At 55.2% G+C, this 17,634-nt stretch overlaps 2 protein-coding genes across 2 annotated transcripts; one reads left to right on the forward strand and one right to left on the reverse strand.

Moving 5' to 3' along the window:
• Window positions 1-3,567: 3,567 nt before the first annotated feature.
• Window positions 3,568-6,921, forward strand: CkaCkLH20_08516 (plasma-membrane proton-efflux P-type ATPase; the record flags this gene model as incomplete). Its single annotated transcript, XM_038891231.1, has 5 exons — window positions 3,568-3,749; window positions 3,818-4,116; window positions 4,223-4,446; window positions 4,518-6,239; window positions 6,295-6,921. The coding sequence occupies 5 exons, from the start codon at window positions 3,568-3,570 to the stop codon at window positions 6,919-6,921; spliced, it is 3,054 nt and encodes a 1,017-aa protein (XP_038743605.1).
• Window positions 6,922-10,227: 3,306 nt separating this feature from the next.
• On the reverse strand, window positions 10,228-13,947 carry CkaCkLH20_08517 (chromosome segregation protein; the record flags this gene model as incomplete). The annotated part of the gene is made up of 3 exons (XM_038891232.1): window positions 10,228-10,526; window positions 10,585-13,850; window positions 13,910-13,947. The coding sequence occupies 3 exons, from the start codon at window positions 13,945-13,947 to the stop codon at window positions 10,228-10,230; spliced, it is 3,603 nt and encodes a 1,200-aa protein (XP_038743606.1).
• Window positions 13,948-17,634: the final 3,687 nt, after the last annotated feature.

The following is a 17,634-nucleotide window of genomic DNA, read 5'->3' on the forward strand; positions in this document are numbered from 1 at the left end:
GGTCCCTTTCTGTTTTCGGTCTTGGTGTTCCCTTATCGTTTGGCAGGCATTGCCATGGTGCAGCCGTCCATGAAGGCGGAAGGCCCAGCAATGCTCGCGCGAACGGTTTCCCTCGCCAATGCAGCACCGGCGGTCCTGAGTCGTTGTTCCGCCGGTATTCTCTCTCTATTCCCACTGCGCTGCGCTGCGCCAGCGGTCAGCGGAGCGGCGGCGCCTTTTCCTGCGGTCTATTACGCCAGTAGATTTGCAGGATCGTCCAACGGAGCCTGTCGGTCACAAGTTGCTCGTCTCGCGCGCGAGATGACGCTCGCCACAACTCGCGCAAATGCCACTCCGCCAGGTTGTCCTCTGCTCTGGCTTGACAGCCCTGACTAGAAGGTCCCAATTCTTCCGTCCGGGTGGCCGTTGACACGGTGTACGGCCCGGCCGATGAATGTCGCTGCCGGTACCGCCGTTCTTGCTGCTGCTGCAGCCTGCTCGCCACCACCACCCAGCAGCCAACAGCCTTCATCCATCGTCCGTCGTCGTCAAATCTCGCCTCCGACTTCCATGCCCGCGCGCCAGCGTGCCGAACTTGCGGTGCGCTTCCACACACCCCAAAGAAATGATGAACCTCGACGCCAAGTGGCTCCGGATCATCAAGTCATTCGCCAACTGCTCTTTCAATGCAATGCATACACAATTCATCTCCGTCGTGGCCGCCGATGACAGGAGGAGTCTGCCTTGCTTTTCTTGGCCCGCTTTCGCGACATCGCGGAGGTTCCCATATCGCTGATTCAGTCCCCCATCTAATTCCCGGTGGTCGGTGATTGTCCCGTGTTGAATCGATAATGGGCATTACGGCATACTACGTACTCTAATGTGCAAGCCAAGAAGCGGTTGATGGCAAAGCTGAAATGTCACTGGTCTTGCTATTCCAGGAAACCCAGGTCGTTTGACGATTACAGTCGCACTTGATCCGAGTTGGGTTTTGTCTTGGCCGGGGAAAGGGCTTGGCAGGTTTCTCCCCGGTGTTTAAGGAATTTTTGGGTTGAACATACATACGGCAGCCGCAGTATTAATGGCAAGGGCACCGGAAAAAGAAGCAAACGCACCGGCCAGTGACGGACTGGCATACAGACAAGCGGTAGCACTGCCAGAAGTTAACGCGGTATAGCCTCACAAGTTGCGCAAGTCACAAGTGCAAGGCCCGTCGCGAGGCAGATGGTTGGGGGAGAGTGTTTCCAAGGAAAGACTTGGCGATGAGCTCGGGCTTCAGCAACCCTGTCGAGGTTGTCTTGACTTGTCTTGCCCTGCCCTGTGACGACGCAACGGGACATGGCCGTGTAGTGTATTCGTAGTTGCTGCTGTATCCGTATGTATGGCAGATCTCTCTCATGGTATTCGTAGTGAGGGACAAAACTCGCCGCCGCGCTCTATTCCGGGGATTTCTTGGCGCGCCTCTCAAGGGCCAAGAGGTGCGTCGCCGCGTTCTAGGGCAAGACGTGGACATGACAATTCAGGGCTTGGCGGAGGCTCGATGCTGTGGCATCCTTGTGTCCATCTTTCTGTCTTGATACGTGCGGACGGGCACTGTACGGCGGAAGTTGTACGGACATGAGATGTGCATGGAGCAAGCAAGTTGCAGCTGCAGGTTGCATACGGGTGCAGATAATGGATACTGGTGGGTGGTGGGAAGCTGGGTCGTGGTCGTCGTTGGAGACTTGGAGATGAGGCAAGGGCACGAAGGGCTAGGGATTGAAAGGTACGTATCTGTGGCGCTAGTCCGGAGTGGGATTCTTCAACCAAAAGATAAGCAGTCACGTGACGTGGGTTTCGGAGCTGAAACTGTCGCGTCCAAGGGGCCGGACGAGAGAGAAGACTGGAACGAGGGAAAAGATACCTCTTGTGTGGGTGCAAGTTGCAAGAACGGTGCTAATGCTACCAATGCCAATGCAAGGGTCTCAGAGACGAGTGGAGGGGCCAGGCACAGGTCCCGTCTTCGCGTCTCCAGTCCCAGGTTCCCAGATGGTCAAACGTCTCTTCTCTCCACGGAACATGTCCTTGACCAGGGGGGTGTCTCCGGGTCCGCGCTCCAAACTGGACTAGACGTACGGGGACACTTTCATACGACGGCACATCGACTCGACGACTGGAGTTTCTTATGTCGTCTCTTTCAACTACTGTACGACGTTTATCTGTACTCACTTACAACTTTGCCGCGGATGAGGGGCGTCCTTTCGGTGAGAGTGGCCCGTGTCAAGCACCACACTTTCTCGATGAAATCTCGGAGTTGTGTCTGTGTCAAGTCCTCCTCTTTTTTTTTCACTGGTCTGTATCCGTACCGCAAGGTAGTGTATTATTTCTCTCACCTATTCAATGAACAACCCCTTCCTTCACTCAGGGCCCTTACCCGTTCAAGGTACACTCATACTACCACTGAGGCATTTTATTTCCCGTCTCTGCAGAGCTGACGGAGACCAACACACTACTCCCAACTCCACGCCTTCCTCCCGCGCATCGTCAAGTCACTTCAGAGTTCTTCCATCGAAACGCACGACTCAAGCTGGCTTCCCCTTGTTGTCACGACTTGCGTCCTCACATCCTGGCAGATGAGACAGCGAGTTGTCTCTGTCTTGATAGGTCGGCCCGTCTAATGGGGCCTGGCAAATTTGCGCTAGAATTGGCCCTCTTCCAAAGAAGCAGGTCGGCTATTGCTTGCCTTGCCTTGCCTTGCCTCACCTCACCTCGCCTTTACCTCGCTCTTCCTTGCCCGGGGGTTCCTCTGTTCTGATTCTTGTTGGTGGGATGGAGGGATGGTGGCTCTCGCACTCACACACACACTCTCTCTCTCTGAGTATCTCGTCGTCACTTTCGTCTAGTCTCTGTCTCCCACCCGTTGTAGCTCGCCCTCTGTTTCTCTATGCCCCAGGTACTTACCTACTGCTCCGGCGGCAGAGGTAGTCCCCGTCGTCGCTGATTGCTCGAAATAGCATCGATGTCGCCCGGTCACAGTGTGTGGAGTTTTCCCTCACCCGCATCTGTTTTGATGCTTGCAACTTCTTGGCGTTGATCCGAGCAAGACGGGGTACGCAGCTACACGCCGGTCCCTTGTTCACACACATACACACGCCGCCGCCGCGGTATCTCTCGTGTCTCTGGACTGGAGTCTGGCCGCCTCGCCTTGCCCTCCATCTGGACCTGGCCTCGACTACTCGTGTACATACCGACGTGCGTGGTGTGCCATCCTCCTGTGCAAGTTCTTGCCGCGAGTTATGCCAGTCTGCCTTCCCGGCATGCCTTGGTCCCATCTCTTCTTTTTTGTGCGCATCCGCGGAAGTCCTCGCCCACTCACCCCGTCCGGCCTCGCCGTTTGACAGATAATATAATATGCCCTTCCTCCCACCGTGATTCCCTCTTCTTAGTCCTTGCCCTTCCACCTCTTCACCCTTCCGTCCCTCCTTCCTCCATCCCTTCCTTTGACCCCTCCCCAAACCCTCAATCTCGACCTGTCCTGAGCTGCGTACTCTTGTTGGCTTGTTGGCTCTGTTGGCTACAGCTGGACTGTAATCCCTCGTCGTCACCTTTATGGCACCATTCAAAATGGCCGGTCTAATCGGCAAGGGCGGTAACAAGCACTACCCAACGCCCATTAGCACCGAGGAGGACGACCAAGACCTGGAAACGGGCAACTTCCTCCAGGAACGCCAAAGGAACAACCGAGTTGAGGGTGCTCAGGGTGAAAGTGGCACTAACGATGAATACCGATCGTACGTCTTACACGCTCTCTCTGCGGCCCCAATGGCTCTCCCCAATACTAACTGGTCGCCAATTGCAGTCTGATTCGCTACATCGACACATACCGCGATCCCAATGCGGAACCAGAAGAGACTGAGGAGGCCGGGCCTGGCAAGGCACCGCCTGCCTGGATGTTCTGGAAGAAGAAGCCCGAGGGCACCACTGGTGCCAGCGCCTTCGTCACTCCCACCGACTGGCTCAACACCGACATGAGACAGGGTCTCGATCCCATGGAAGTCGAACGCCGCAGGAAATACACTGGCTGGAACGAGCTCACCACCGAGAAGGAGAACATGCTTCTCAAGTTCATCGGTTTCTTCCGCGGTCCCATTCTCTACGGTAAGCACATACACACTCCTCCAGACGCTGTGGCCAAGCCGGTCTTCCACAAGCCTGGCATGACCGCATGAAACCCTGCCGGACAAAGGCTAATCCTCTAATGCAGTCATGGAGGCTGCTGCCATCCTCGCGTTCGCTCTGCAAGATTGGCTCGATGCCGGTTTGATTGTGGCAATTCTCCTGCTCAACGCCGCTGTCGGTTGGTACCAGGAGAAGCAGGCTGCCGATGTCGTCGCCTCGCTTAAGGGTGACATCGCCATGAAGGCCCTTGTCATTCGCAATGGAAGAGAAGAGGAAATCCGCGCCCGTGAACTCGTCCCTGGAGATATCGTAAGTCGTCCTCGCCCTCGCGCCGGTTTGGTCCGCGACAAAGGTCATCTCGACTAACCATGGAACTCTAGATCGTTGTTGAGGAAGGCCACGTCGTCCCCGCTGATGCCCGCCTGATTTGCGACTACGAGAACCCCGCCGGTTACGCCCAGTACAAGGCTGAGCTCGAGGCCCAGGATGTCATGTCCCCCAACCGTGAGAAGTTCGACGAGGACGGTGAGGAGGGTGGAAACCCTGCTCTCGGCCACGCCATCATCGCCGTTGACCAGTCTGCCATGACTGGTGAGTCTCTCGCCGTCGACAAGTTCATGACCGACACCGTCTACTACACCACCGGTTGCAAGCGCGGCAAGGCCTACTGCATTGTCACCCACGGCGCCCAGGCTTCCTTCGTCGGAAAGACCGCCTCGCTCGTCCAGGGTGCTCAGGACCAGGGTCACTTCAAGGCCGTCATGGACTCCATCGGTACTACGCTTCTCGTTCTCGTCGTCATCTTCATCCTCGCTTCCTGGGTTGGTGGTTTCTACCGCAACATTGAGGTCTCCGAGGAGGGTTCTTCCGTCAACTTGCTTCACTACGCCCTCATTCTCCTCATCATCGGTGTCCCCATCGGTCTGCCTTGCGTTACCACCACCACTCTCGCCGTCGGTGCCGCCTACCTCGCCGAGGAGAAGGCTATCGTTCAGAAGCTCACCGCCATCGAGTCCCTCGCCGGTGTTGACATCCTCTGCTCCGACAAGACCGGTACCCTCACTGCCAACCAGCTGTCCGTCCGCGAGCCTTTCGTCATGGAGGGTGTTGACATCAACTGGATGATGGCCGTCGCCGCTCTCGCTTCTTCCCACAACATCAAGGCTCTCGACCCCATTGACAAGATCACCGTCCTCACCCTCAAGCGCTACCCGAAGGCCAAGGAGCTCATCGCCGACGGCTGGAAGACCGAGAAGTTCACTCCCTTCGACCCCGTCTCCAAGCGTATCACCGCCATCGCCACCCACCGTGGAGTCCGCTACACCTGCGCCAAGGGTGCCCCCAAGGCCGTCCTCGCCCTCACCGACTGCACCGAGGAGCAATCCGCTCTCTTCAAGGAGAAGGCCGCTGAGTTCGCCCGCCGTGGTTTCCGTTCCCTCGCCGTCGCCGTCAAGGAGGAGGATGGCCCCTGGGAGATGCTCGGCATGCTGTCCCTCTTCGACCCCCCTCGTTCCGACACTGGCCAGACCATCCTCGAGGCCCAGGCCCTTGGTCTCTCCGTCAAGATGCTTACTGGTGACGCCCACGCCATTGCCGTCGAGACTTGCCGCATGCTTCAGCTTGGTACCAAGGTTTACAACTCCGACAAGCTCCTCCACTCCGACATGGCCGGCACTTCCATCCACGACCTCTGCGAGCGCGCCGACGGTTTCGCCGAAGTCTTCCCTGAGCACAAGTACCAGGTCGTCGAAATGCTTCAGCAGCGTGGCCACTTGACTGCCATGACTGGTGACGGTGTCAACGATGCTCCCTCCCTGAAGAAGTCCGACTGTGGTATTGCCGTCGAGGGTGCCACCGAGGCCGCCCAGGCCGCCGCCGATATCGTCTTCCTTGCCCCCGGTCTCTCCACCATTGTCTCCGCCATCAAGCTCTCCCGCCAGATCTTCCAGCGCATGAAGGCCTACATCCAGTACCGTATCGCTCTTTGCTTGCACCTTGAGATCTACTTGGTCACTTCCATGATTATCATCAACGAAACTGTTCGCGCCGATCTTATCGTCTTCCTCGCTCTCTTCGCCGATTTGGCCACCATCGCCGTCGCCGTAAGTTTCACCGCATACATTCTCTACCTACCAGCAGTAACTAACAATCTCGCAGTACGACAACGCTCACTTCGAGAAGCGCCCCGTCGAGTGGCAGCTGCCCAAGATCTGGATCATCTCCATCGTTCTCGGTACCCTGCTCGCCGCCGGTACCTGGGTCCTCCGCGGCACCATGTACCTCACCGACGGCGGTGTCATCCACGAGTACGGCTCCATCCAGGAGATCCTCTTCCTCGAGATCTCCCTGACCCAGAACTGGCTCATCTTCGTCACCCGTGGCTTCGAGACCTTCCCCTCCTTCCAGCTCATCGGCGCCATCGCCGCTGTCGACGTCCTCTCCATCCTGTTCTGCGTCTTCGGCTGGTTCTCCGGTGGCCGTGGCGAGCCCGCCTCTCCCCCTTCGCTCAACCGCTTCCTGTCCGACAACGGCCGCACCGACTTCGTCACCGTCTGCGTCGTCTTCGTCTACTCCGTCGCCGTCACCATCGTCATGGCCCTGGTCTACTACGTCATGACCAACATGAGGAGCCTGAACGACATGGGCCGCAAGAAGCGCTCCGTCACCGACACTCTCATCGAGAACGTCCTGACGCAGCTGAGCAAGGTCGCCCTCGAGCACGAGAAGGACGACAAGGGCGAGAGGTTCTACATTGCCAACCGCGCCGTCGTCGAGGAGGGCTAAGCGTGCCAAATTATACCATTTCTTGTTTTAGAGGAAAGAGAGAGAAAGTGCGAGAAAGACATGGCGCAACAGCGTGTTTATTCCCCCACCTACAAAGCATTTCTTGCCATTTTTTTTTCCTTTTTTTCTCACATCGGGTTTTTAAAAAATCATTTTCTCGTCATATCATCATAGAAGAAAAAGGAGGAAACCTTCGGAAGGGGTTGGAAAGGAACGGAGAAGGGGGTTTTACACAAACAAACAACTGTCACTAATGGCCCCCCGATTTTTCTTAATTGTAACAAAAGACCATTGTTCTGGCGTTGGTCGGGTCCGGTCGGATAATCAAATCGATTTTATTATGTTCTAAACAAACAACCTCGTTCCTCTTCGCTGCATTGTGATATGTCTTGAGTTTGACACCAACTAACTACTCAGGAATCACAACTTGCTTCACAAGTTGGGCTCAACTAACTTCCCCAAAGGAAGGGCCTACTTACTGGCAGAGAATGGTATGTCTGGCCTTTCCGCACCCTCCGAAAACCAAGAGGACTTACAACAACCCAGTCCCATGTCACCCAGCTCGGGAAAACCTGTCGTCACATGATCCGCAACTCCGGCTGTTTTGCAAGTCTTCTAGCAGGAGTCGGTCGAACACAGGCGCGCTGGCACAGGCCGACTCCCGGACCGCTTCATGCATGTGGCGTCCCCGTCTCCTTCTTCCCTTTCCTTTCCTCTTGTAGGAGTCGTAGGTAAGCGGCCCGGGCAGGCACGAGTTTGAAGGAGTAAGGCAAGATAGAGACACCATATGGTGGCCCGAGTTCCCACCCTCCCGATCCGGCTCTCACACACACACGCGCGCATCTTCGCCTCCTCCGATAACTCGCCGATCCTATCGCGACTCAAGACGGTGCTTCAGCTTTTGGGGGATGCGGGATCTCCTTCTGGTCATAGTTTTTCCTGTGTGTGCGACGGAGCAGATACGGGATCGATCGCCTTCGGTTGGGATGATCACGGATGATGATGATGAATGATTAGGATATGGACAGAGTTTCCCGGATTTTCGTGATAACGAGTTTTGGGAAGGGGGCTCGATCGCTTCCCGGAAACCCCGGGGTATGGGATTGTCTTTCTCATCTTCCTCTTTTGCGTGTCGGAGAGGTTTGGGTCCATTCGGTCAGCCGTGAGGAGGCAAGAAAAAAAAAACACGAGGGAAAGGAAAAAAGTGGTTTTTGTCACGGGCCGGATTCGGTTTTGCTTTACTATCGGGATCTGGATTGAACGAACACTACTTCGTTCATGCCGCGAGGAAACCGTTGGGCTATCGATCCATGTTCCCCCCTTCCCCCTCCCATCCTTCATTCGGCCACTTCTTTTTTGACAAGTCCTCGAACATCGGGGGCATCCTTGGAGCTTGTTCTGGTAGAGCTGACGTCTAGGCTATCGAAGGATGGGAGGAGGAGGGGCGTTCGTGTTTGCCACGCTGGCTATGCTTATACTGCGTATTGCTTGCTTTGCGATTCATACGGACCGTTTCTTTGCGTGCTGATCAAGGCGTGGGTATCTCTGGTACTCCTCGCTCCTGGTCTGGGAATGAGAAGGCAGGATAACCTAGTCGGAATTTTTCTTCTGATGTGCCTGACATCTAGATTCCCACCAACACGACGGGAGCGAAGGCTTCCTCGGTTTCCGAAGCGTTGTCTCTGATTTGCTAGTCATGGTCTTTGAACAACGTCGTCAAGTTTGGTTCTCTTTGAAGGAAATTCGCATGGCTTTCCTTGGTGAACTGCTTGGGTTTAGTCAGTTATCATAGATGTGATGTCCCCGTGTGATTCTTGAATGGATGAGGAAGGGATGTAATGGAATAGCCGCGCTGCCGATTCTCCGCGGCATGCCGCATCTGGGGTGGAAATCATGTCCGTTCGATTTGACGACATCGCTTTCGAAGTTGATGTTGCTGGGTAAGAGAGGATGCGACGCGCAATCGTACTCTACGCTTAACTCTTGTGACTTGCAGTCGGTCTCCTCTTGATCGCCTGCAAAGCCTCGGAATGTGAACCTTATCCACGAATTTTCCCTAACATCGTACCCAAGTCAGACACTGCGCGTCGTGTGATACATACTAGCCTGGTCATTCTCTATTAATTGGCCTTGTTTGTCGTCGCTCACGCCTGTCGAAGCCATGTCGCGATTGCCCAAGAGCAGGCACCTGCGAGCAAACCGCGAGCTGGCGACTCCTCGCGCACGTCGCGCACTTCCTCTCCCACACACGCTCTCCTCATGTTCCATTATCCTGCTTCTTCTCCATCTTCTACCAGCCCATACCATGAGCGGTCAAGTACAGTAGAACGGAGAGAGGCTGGTTACAGCCTCGCTTGTATGTTGAGACTAAACTGCAGAGCCAAGCAATGTTCCGCAATTGTGCAACACAATGGGAAGACAAAGATCGAACGCGTGGCTGGGTAAATCGCACTCCGCAATGCCCGTAACAACTGGCTGCAACGGAATATCTCACCCAGTCCACGATGCCAGCCATCACCAAGTGACCGCGGCCCGTCATGAGCCCGTGATAATGGGAGGAGGCATGGGACCAATAGACAGCCTGTGGAAACGAACGAGGGATGTTTCTAGGACATGGAGTAAGAAAAGGGTCGCAGACAAATGAGGAGAGACAGCTAGGAGCAAATGACTCCGGGCGTATGCGGGACTTCAGGCAGTTGTCTCTGGGATGCGGCAAGTGGAGAGGGCTGATGTTGCTAATGTCGCTGTCGCTGTTGCTGTTGTCCTTTGTCGTCGTCGTCTTACGCAGCCCGTAGCTAATATCGGGTTGATTTAGTCTGCCTCTTTCAACTGTGTTCGCTGCCAGTGCGGTCTTTCATCACCGGTACATGGGACGTCTCGTGAGCCTCGCATCGTCATCGAAAAGCTGCGGACACACGGCGACTTCACTAAACTAGAGTTGAAGACGACTGCTATGATATCTCTCCGGGGTGAGGCGTGGCTTCAGAAGTTCGGTATCGCGGCGGGCACTCTTGAAATGTCAACAAGGCAAGTTGGCGAGGAGTGTAATCAGCCGTTAAAAACAATGAAATAATGAGCAATAATCTAGAGCCCCATCATTTCCTCCAAATAAGAAATACGGTGGGAGACATCTCCTCTCCAGGGGTAAGCAAGCACGCAAGCCTCGTGATATCAATCAATCAACCAACCAACCGGCCATCCATCGACCACAAATCGCCCCAACGCCGCGCCCGGCTGACCCAAGACGAGACAACCGGCCTCATATCAAATTATGAACAGTGACCGCGAAACACTACCTCTCATCATCTATTTCCCCGCGGCAACGCCCTCGACGAAGCTGAGGGCCTCCTCGGTAGGAACACAGTCGATGGAACTCGTCTTGTTGTGGAAGGTGACACCGTAGCACTTGTCGGCGACGTGGACGATCTCGGGACGGAAAGTAGTGCAAATGAACTGCGTGCCGGCGTCCTGGGAGATGGACTGGAGGAGGCTGGCGACGGCGGTACGGTACTGAGCGTCGAGGTTGGCGTCGACCTCGTCGAAGATGACCATAGGACTGCTTTCCGTCTGCTGGAGGGCGAAAATGAGACAAAGGGCGCACAAACCTGGAAGAAAACATTAGTACTTGGCATGGCAATCGATAGGACGGGCGGGGCTTCTTACTCTTCTGACCACCACTGAGTTGCTGAATCCTCTGCTGCTCATCGAGCGTCTTGGAGTTGAAAGAAACGCTGATACCGACACCAGTGTAGTTCTCAACATTGCCCCTGGCTTCCTCGTCGGATTCCTCGGGGTCGATGCGGCGATCCGTTCGGCGCTGGATGACCAGACGGCCGTGTCCGGCCGGAACGAGCTTCTCGAAAATCGTAGCGAACTCCTTCGACACCTGCTTGAAGGTACGCTCTATAGCCTCGTCCTTGCGTTGATCGAGATGGTTCACCAGATCCGTGATAGACTGCTGAGAGGAGTCGAGTTCCTTCCGACGCTTGAGCAGTTGATCCTGCTGTGACGTGAAGCTGTTGTATTGCTCGAAGGCCTTCTTGTTCACGTGCTGGAACTTCTTCAGCGCGTTTCGGACCTTCTTCAGCCTAGAGTCGATTTGCCTAGGGTCGATGTTTTCGTACTTTTCGAAGGCCTCTTCAGGCAGGACACCGAGGTCTCTGATGGCCTTCGCGGCATCCGCAGCCTGCGCGGTGTAGACGGCCTTCTTCGACATGCTCTTCTCGATGGCGCTGCGCTGCTTGGCCTCCTTTGCCGCAACAGTGGCCCGAATCTCCTCCTGCTCAGCCTTCTTGGCCTCCCGACGGTCCAGCTTACCACCGAGCTCCTCAATTCTGGTCTCGATCTCCTGCATCTTGGCCTCGATGGCCTTGGCTTCTTTCTGAAGCTTCTTGAGTTCTCTCTGGGCCTCTTTGAGACTGCCAGCTTCGCCTGAGGAAGCGTTGTTCTCGAAGGCCTGGGAGTTGAGCTGATCCAGACGCAGTTGGAGGTTCTGGTTGATGTCCGTTTCGAGGATTTGTTTCCGGCTCTCGGCATCTCTCCTCTTCTTGCTGGCATCGTTCCACTCCTTCTGCAGCTTCTGCACCTGGCCATCAAGCTCGACAAGCTGCTTCTCCTCAGCATTACTGAGCGCTTTCTTGAAATCGGATGCCAGTTCAGCCTCATCTGCGGCAAGACTCTCGGTGAAAACCCTCATGTCCCGCTCGACAGATTCACGGTGTCTATTGGCATCGCTCAAGCGCCTCTTCTCGTGCTCAAGCTGAGAGTTCTTGTTGGCAAGCTCGTGTTTTAGAGGTTCGAAACCGGCATCCAGCTGGCGGAGTTTCTGAACAGCCTTCTGGAGCTCACCCAAGGCGTGGGTAATCTCCTGGTCCTTCTGCTCGATCTGGGCCCTGAATTCGTCGGCCTGCGCGAGGAGACGCTCATATTCCTCTCGCCACTTGTTGACGGCCTGGACCGCCTCAAGCCTCGATCGCCTAGGATCGATGAATCCACCAGTCATCGCACCTCTCTTGTTCGTGGTGTCACCGTCGAGGGTAATAGCGTCGACGCCATGACTCCTTGCGTACTGGCCTCCTATGCTCAGGTTGGGGCAGACGACGACCTTACCAAACACCTGTTGGAACGCCTTCTCAAACTTGGAGTCGTAGTTGATCTTGCTTATAAGTGGCACGATACCTTCTTGAGACCTCGGCATGTTGACGTGCCTGGGATGAAGTCGGTTGAGCGGCATGAACGTAATTCTACCGCCATAGTTGGAGCGCAGATGATTTGTCAAGTACGTCGCAGTCTGGTCGGTGTCCACGATGTAGTGGAACAAGCTGTTGCCGGCAATCTGTTCAACAGGCAGTCTGTAGGTGTCGCTGACCTTGAGGAGTTCGGCCATCGTCCCATACGCGCCAGGGATATCTTCTTGGGCCTTCAGCCGACGAATCGTGGCCAGACCCTGTGCCGTGTCCCTGTCCATCATCGTGCTGAGCTCGCGGTCTGCCCGTTCTCTCTCTTGTCGGGCGTCCGAAAGAACAGTGTCAAGTCTCTCCTCCTGACGGCAGAGGATTTTCCTCTCATCATCGAGCTTGTCCAATATCTCCCGAGCCTTGTGTTCCTCCTCGGCGAGGTCGTTGCGGGTGCCACTGAAGTTCTGCAGTTGTTGCCTGAGCTTGGCAACCTCGTTCTCCAATAGCTTGATGTTGTTTTCGGTTCTGACCACGTCCTCGTCGGCGTCCATCTTGTTCGCCTTGTGGCCGCTGAGTCTCGAGTGCAGATCCTCAATTTCGGCTCGCAAGTACTTATCTCGCTCGGCTTTGTTCTTGAATTGAGAACCACGACTTTGCTTTGTGAAGAGACGGTTCCTCGCAGCCTCGGCTGTATCCAGCTGCCGCTTCTTTTCCTCTTCTTGACTCTTTCGTCTGAGGTATTCAGGGATGATGTTGTTAAGCTCCGCCTTCTTCGAAGAGATCTCTTCAATGGTGGATGCAAGATCGGCTTCGTGCTGTTGCTGGGCTTGGACTGCCGCTGACTGGCCTTCTGACAGAGTCTTGACCTTGAGCTCCGCCTTTGCCTTCGACTTGGCTGTCTCGCGGCGGTCCTCCTCGAGTTGGCGACGCTCAACCTTGACCAAATCCATCTCCTTCGTCAACTTGTGAATGTCAGCTTCCAACTTGGAAAGCATCTTTTCGGCATCCTTCAGCTCGGAACGGATCGAATCGGTGTTTTCCAGGCCGTTTTGGCGAATGTTTTCGATACGCTCAAGCTGGTCCTGGATTTGCTGTTGCTCCTGGTAGTAGAGCGCGTACTCAAGACATCTGCGCTCACGGTCCTTGTCCTGGAAGCCTCGAAGCTCCTCCTTTTCCTCCTCGAGCTCGGTCAGTCGCTCCTTGATGTACCCCAGAAGCTCGTCGATTTTCTCCCTCTTGTTGTTCGTCTCGTTCATGATCTTCAAAGACTCCGTTCGACGCGCCTCGTACACCTGGGTACCCGCAACCTCCTTCAGCAGGGTGAGCCTGTCGGACTCCTTCATATTCGTCAACGCGGTGACGCGACCTTGTGGTACGATGTAGTAAGGGTTCGATCTCGAGAAACCGGCTGCCTCTAGCAGGTTGATGATGTCGCTCTTGGTCACAACTTTGCGGTCGACCGAGTACTCATCCTTCTTGGTTCCGATGGTGCGTCGCAGGATGACCTCCTTGCCTCCGCCGTGGAAGCGCTCGTCGCTATTGTCGAAAATGATCTCGACGTACGCCGACATGACGGCCGATCCAGAACCTTCGTGCAGGAGAGCCTGGCGCTCCTCGCGAGTCATCTGGGTGTAGGCATCGCTCAGGACGAAGCGGATGGCCGCGAAGAAGTTACTCTTTCCAGATCCATTGCGACCAACGACGACGTTCGTGCCGGGGGAGAAGGGTTCGATGACGGTCTGGTCCTTGTAGCTGTGGTCGGGTCAGCGGGGTTCTGATTTGGCGATGTTTGTCGCGAGGGGCGCACAAACCTCTTGAAGCCCTGGATGATGATCTGCTTAATGTACATGGTGGGCGAGAGGTTGCGGCCTCAAGGGCAGCGGATTTGCGCGGTTGAAGTCGCTGACGGGATTGGGTAGGCGTCGCGCAATATTTTCATCGATTTGTCAAGGCGTTGCGACGGATGGTTGGTGATGGTGGGGATTGAACGCGTCGAGAAGTCGCGATCTGGGGTGCGCTCATTTGGCAGGTGGCGCGTGCCTGAGGATCAACGCCGTCGAAGGTACCTCACGGACGGGTAGCCAGCTGGCAGAACTTGGCAGGTCGTAATACAGTGTGCAAACCGAATCCGAGCGGTATTTGGACTGTGGTCTTACCCCGGGATTATATATAGATGGGCCACGCCAAACGTCCCGAGGAAGCGGTTGCACAACACTCTTCCCGTCCGGCTCAAAGAACTGCCATGACAGCTCACTAGCGGTCAAAGAGCCGCGACAGATTTTTCTTCGAAAAGAAATGTCACAACGGCTTTGTTGCTTCAGTGTTAGGATCCAAGTCCTGGCCGTTGCGCTCAGCCTTTCCTCTCTTGGCAACTAAAAGCCCAACCCCGTCATTTGCGGGCACTTGACTCGACATTGCCGAATTCAAATTCGTCTGGTTATGCTCTAAGCTTATCGACACAGCTTTGGCTGACACCGCGAGCGGCTGCGGCAGTGGCCGTTCGATGGCTTCGTTCAGCTCAGTCACAATCTCCTGGCCTGAATCTTCCTTGCGCTCGCCGTTGCTTGAACTTTGAATGGCAGAGGCCTAAGTTTGTCGAAACCATAATCCAAATCGAAGGCGTGGAGTCAGGATTACGCGCATCAAGATGACATAAAGGATATGTCCGCGAATCTCCGACGATCTCAGAGGGTCGTGAAAGAAATCACTCGGCCGCATACGGACTGGGAAGGCTAAGCAACCATCAATTCGTTTCGCTATATGTGCTGGTGAGGGCGGTCTCCCTCAAGGGTTCCGACACTTCCGCGTTGGCCTCCATCCGGTTGAAAGAGCCGGCGCCAGTGCGCATGCAGAGCTGTCTGCGTCTCAAGGTCAGGAAGGGGGGAAGATTGTGGATGTGCCGTGCGACCGCGTGAGCGTGTCGGTGTGCCTGAGGAGCATTCATGATACCGGGCGATCAACGACTAGTTTGAGCTTCAACATGGATAGAGCTGGATCCATCCCATATGTACCCCGGTCGAGTCGCTGTCGAGCAGCCCGCACTGACCACACGACCGACACGGCGTACACGTACTCTCGCAGCATCTGGGGAGAGAGACCACGTATCACGTTCACGTTGCTGGATAAGGTGTCGGCGCGACTGTCAAAGTTGAGGCGAATTGATGGTCGGATCCGATAATGCGAGTGCCTGCACTCAATGAGCCTTTCTGGAACACGTAACAGATGGAGGAAAGGGAAGACAGAATAAGAATAGGCTGGAGGGCATGGCAACTGACAGAAGCAGCAGCAGGGGAGCAAAATGACCGAGGCGGGTAAGACATTCCAGGTCGCCCTGGAACAACCAGGGACAGACGGGACGGGCGGAGCGAGAAGTGAAATGAGGCCATCGTAATCCGGACAGCCCAAAAAAAGGGCTTTTGTCACTGCCATGCCACTGCTACGGCACAGCACATATGCAGTAAGTAACCATATCAGACAGTCGGCCAGCCAGCCAGCCGTCCCCGTTGAGACCAGTCCAGTCGAAGAAGAGAAAGGGACAGAGACAGAGAAGAATGATGACCCAAGACGAATCAGCGATGGCGTGCCGCTGGAACGCTAGAATTTCGGGACCCTGGACGGTCATGCCAAGATTCCCAACCTTACTCCGTACCCCACGTCCTGTGCCAGTCGAGCCAGCTTATTTCCAATTCAAGGCATCAAACCAGGACTCGGCGCAGCTGCACGCCCTGCTCTAGCTATGCCTGCGATGATCCTCGCGCCGTCTCCTGCATTGCCAGTGTTGGCAGCAGTAGTGTCTACCTGTCGCATCCCGTTCGTCGCTGTCCTGTCGGCTCCCACCCATCTCGTCCATCAACTCGATCGATCACGCAGTGAGATTCACTCAGAGAGACCAGTCGTCCAGTGATCTATGGCCTTGTCCAGTTCACCGAAGTCGTCGGATTTTCAAAGAGGCACGATGTGGTGAGAGGCTGCCTACTGCCCAGTGCAGTTGATAGGTCCAAAGAAAGAGGCGTCCTGTCTGTGTGTAGTGCGGGTTTGAACTAGTCTCCAAGGGGCAGCCCGGCATGTTAATCGCAGGCCAGGCTTGAAAGCCACGGATCTATCCCATCTGGCTGTCTGTTCAGATGCGATGGAAGACCTGGGGTTCGCCGTTGGAGCCGTTCGGTGTCGTACTAACCGGTACCTCACCAAGTTGGTTCTTTGATGAAGAATGAGCCATGTCCAATCACTAATAGGTGGAAAGGGGCCAATGACAGCTACCTTACGTGTAAGCGTCGTCCATGAGAGACCGCTAGAGATCTGCCGTCCATCAGGTCTCGCCTGTCCAAGAAAGATCAAGACATTGAGATAAGCCCACCGGTCACCTCACACAAGGGAGAGCAACATGATGGCACATGCGCACCCTTGAGTCTTTCCGAGTACCAACCAACCTGTTGGCAACGGGAGACGATCATGATAGGCTAGTTAGTCTGCCATGGGAAGTGCCGAGCGGTAACTTTGCGCGTGGGGATAGATGACAGAGATACAGAGAAAACTCAAAATAGAAAAGAAAGGTCCCGAGGGCTCTCGAGGACAAAGTGGGTGAAACGGTTCTTACACCGTTCTTTGGTTTTTCCCAAGGCGCGCTTGCAGTTTGCGGTTTCTAATTGGGGGTTTGGTCGGATGGCATTCAGCTGCCCGAGTTCAACGTCTGCTCTGAAAATTTTCTAATTGCGCCTTTGATGTAGATATGCGATGAGTGGCGCTGCGGGTATTGAAGGTTAGCTAGAGGACGATGTGAAGTTTTTCAGTCGAGAAGAACGGATATGGCTAGATGTTGGTTCTCAAGAATATGTATGGATTGTCCCCAATCGTTGAAATGGATGAAAATTCTGATTGTTTGCTCAAGGTGCAAGCAAGTTCGAGGCTTCGACCTGCAGAGATTACGACATGGAAAGAGACGAGGCGCCGGAGGCGTTGATGAAAATGGACGAAAAAGGATGACGAAGATGAGATTGAGTGAGTGGCATGCATGCGTTATGGATGGCCGGCGAGCAAAAGAAGGACGAGGCACAACGAAGACGACGACGACGACGACAGCAGGCGACAGGGTTTATTGTTTGCTGGGGAGTGGAGGCGGACCAGTACCTTACCTCTAGCCACTAGGGACCAGGGACACTAGATGACGCTAAGGAAATTAAGCGAGACACCGTCGCTGCGTGAAGGAACGGCTGGCTGGCTTTCCTTCCATTTTTTTTCTCTCACGGGCCCACGGGTAATTATAAAAGTACTGCAGGCATGCCTTTAAGACTGTCCGGGCCCCTCCACCCCAAATTTTCCCTCCAGAGCGCAGTCCCGAGGCGACCAGACGTGCTGCTCTTTTTCGACCCGGTCCCCATCCAACATCCAACCCGGTCGTCTGAGCCATTTAATTGGTTCATTCTTTCCACTTCGCCCAGTACCACAGGCAACCAACATCACCACAGCACCAACGACAGGCGCCAACGACCCCGAGCCGAGAGCCCCGTCACTTGCCTTGCCTTAGGCCATCCGTCGC

This window comes from Colletotrichum karsti (genome assembly GCF_011947395.1).
Source record: "Colletotrichum karsti strain CkLH20 chromosome Unknown Scaffold28, whole genome shotgun sequence".
NCBI lineage: Eukaryota > Fungi > Ascomycota > Sordariomycetes > Glomerellales > Glomerellaceae > Colletotrichum > Colletotrichum karsti.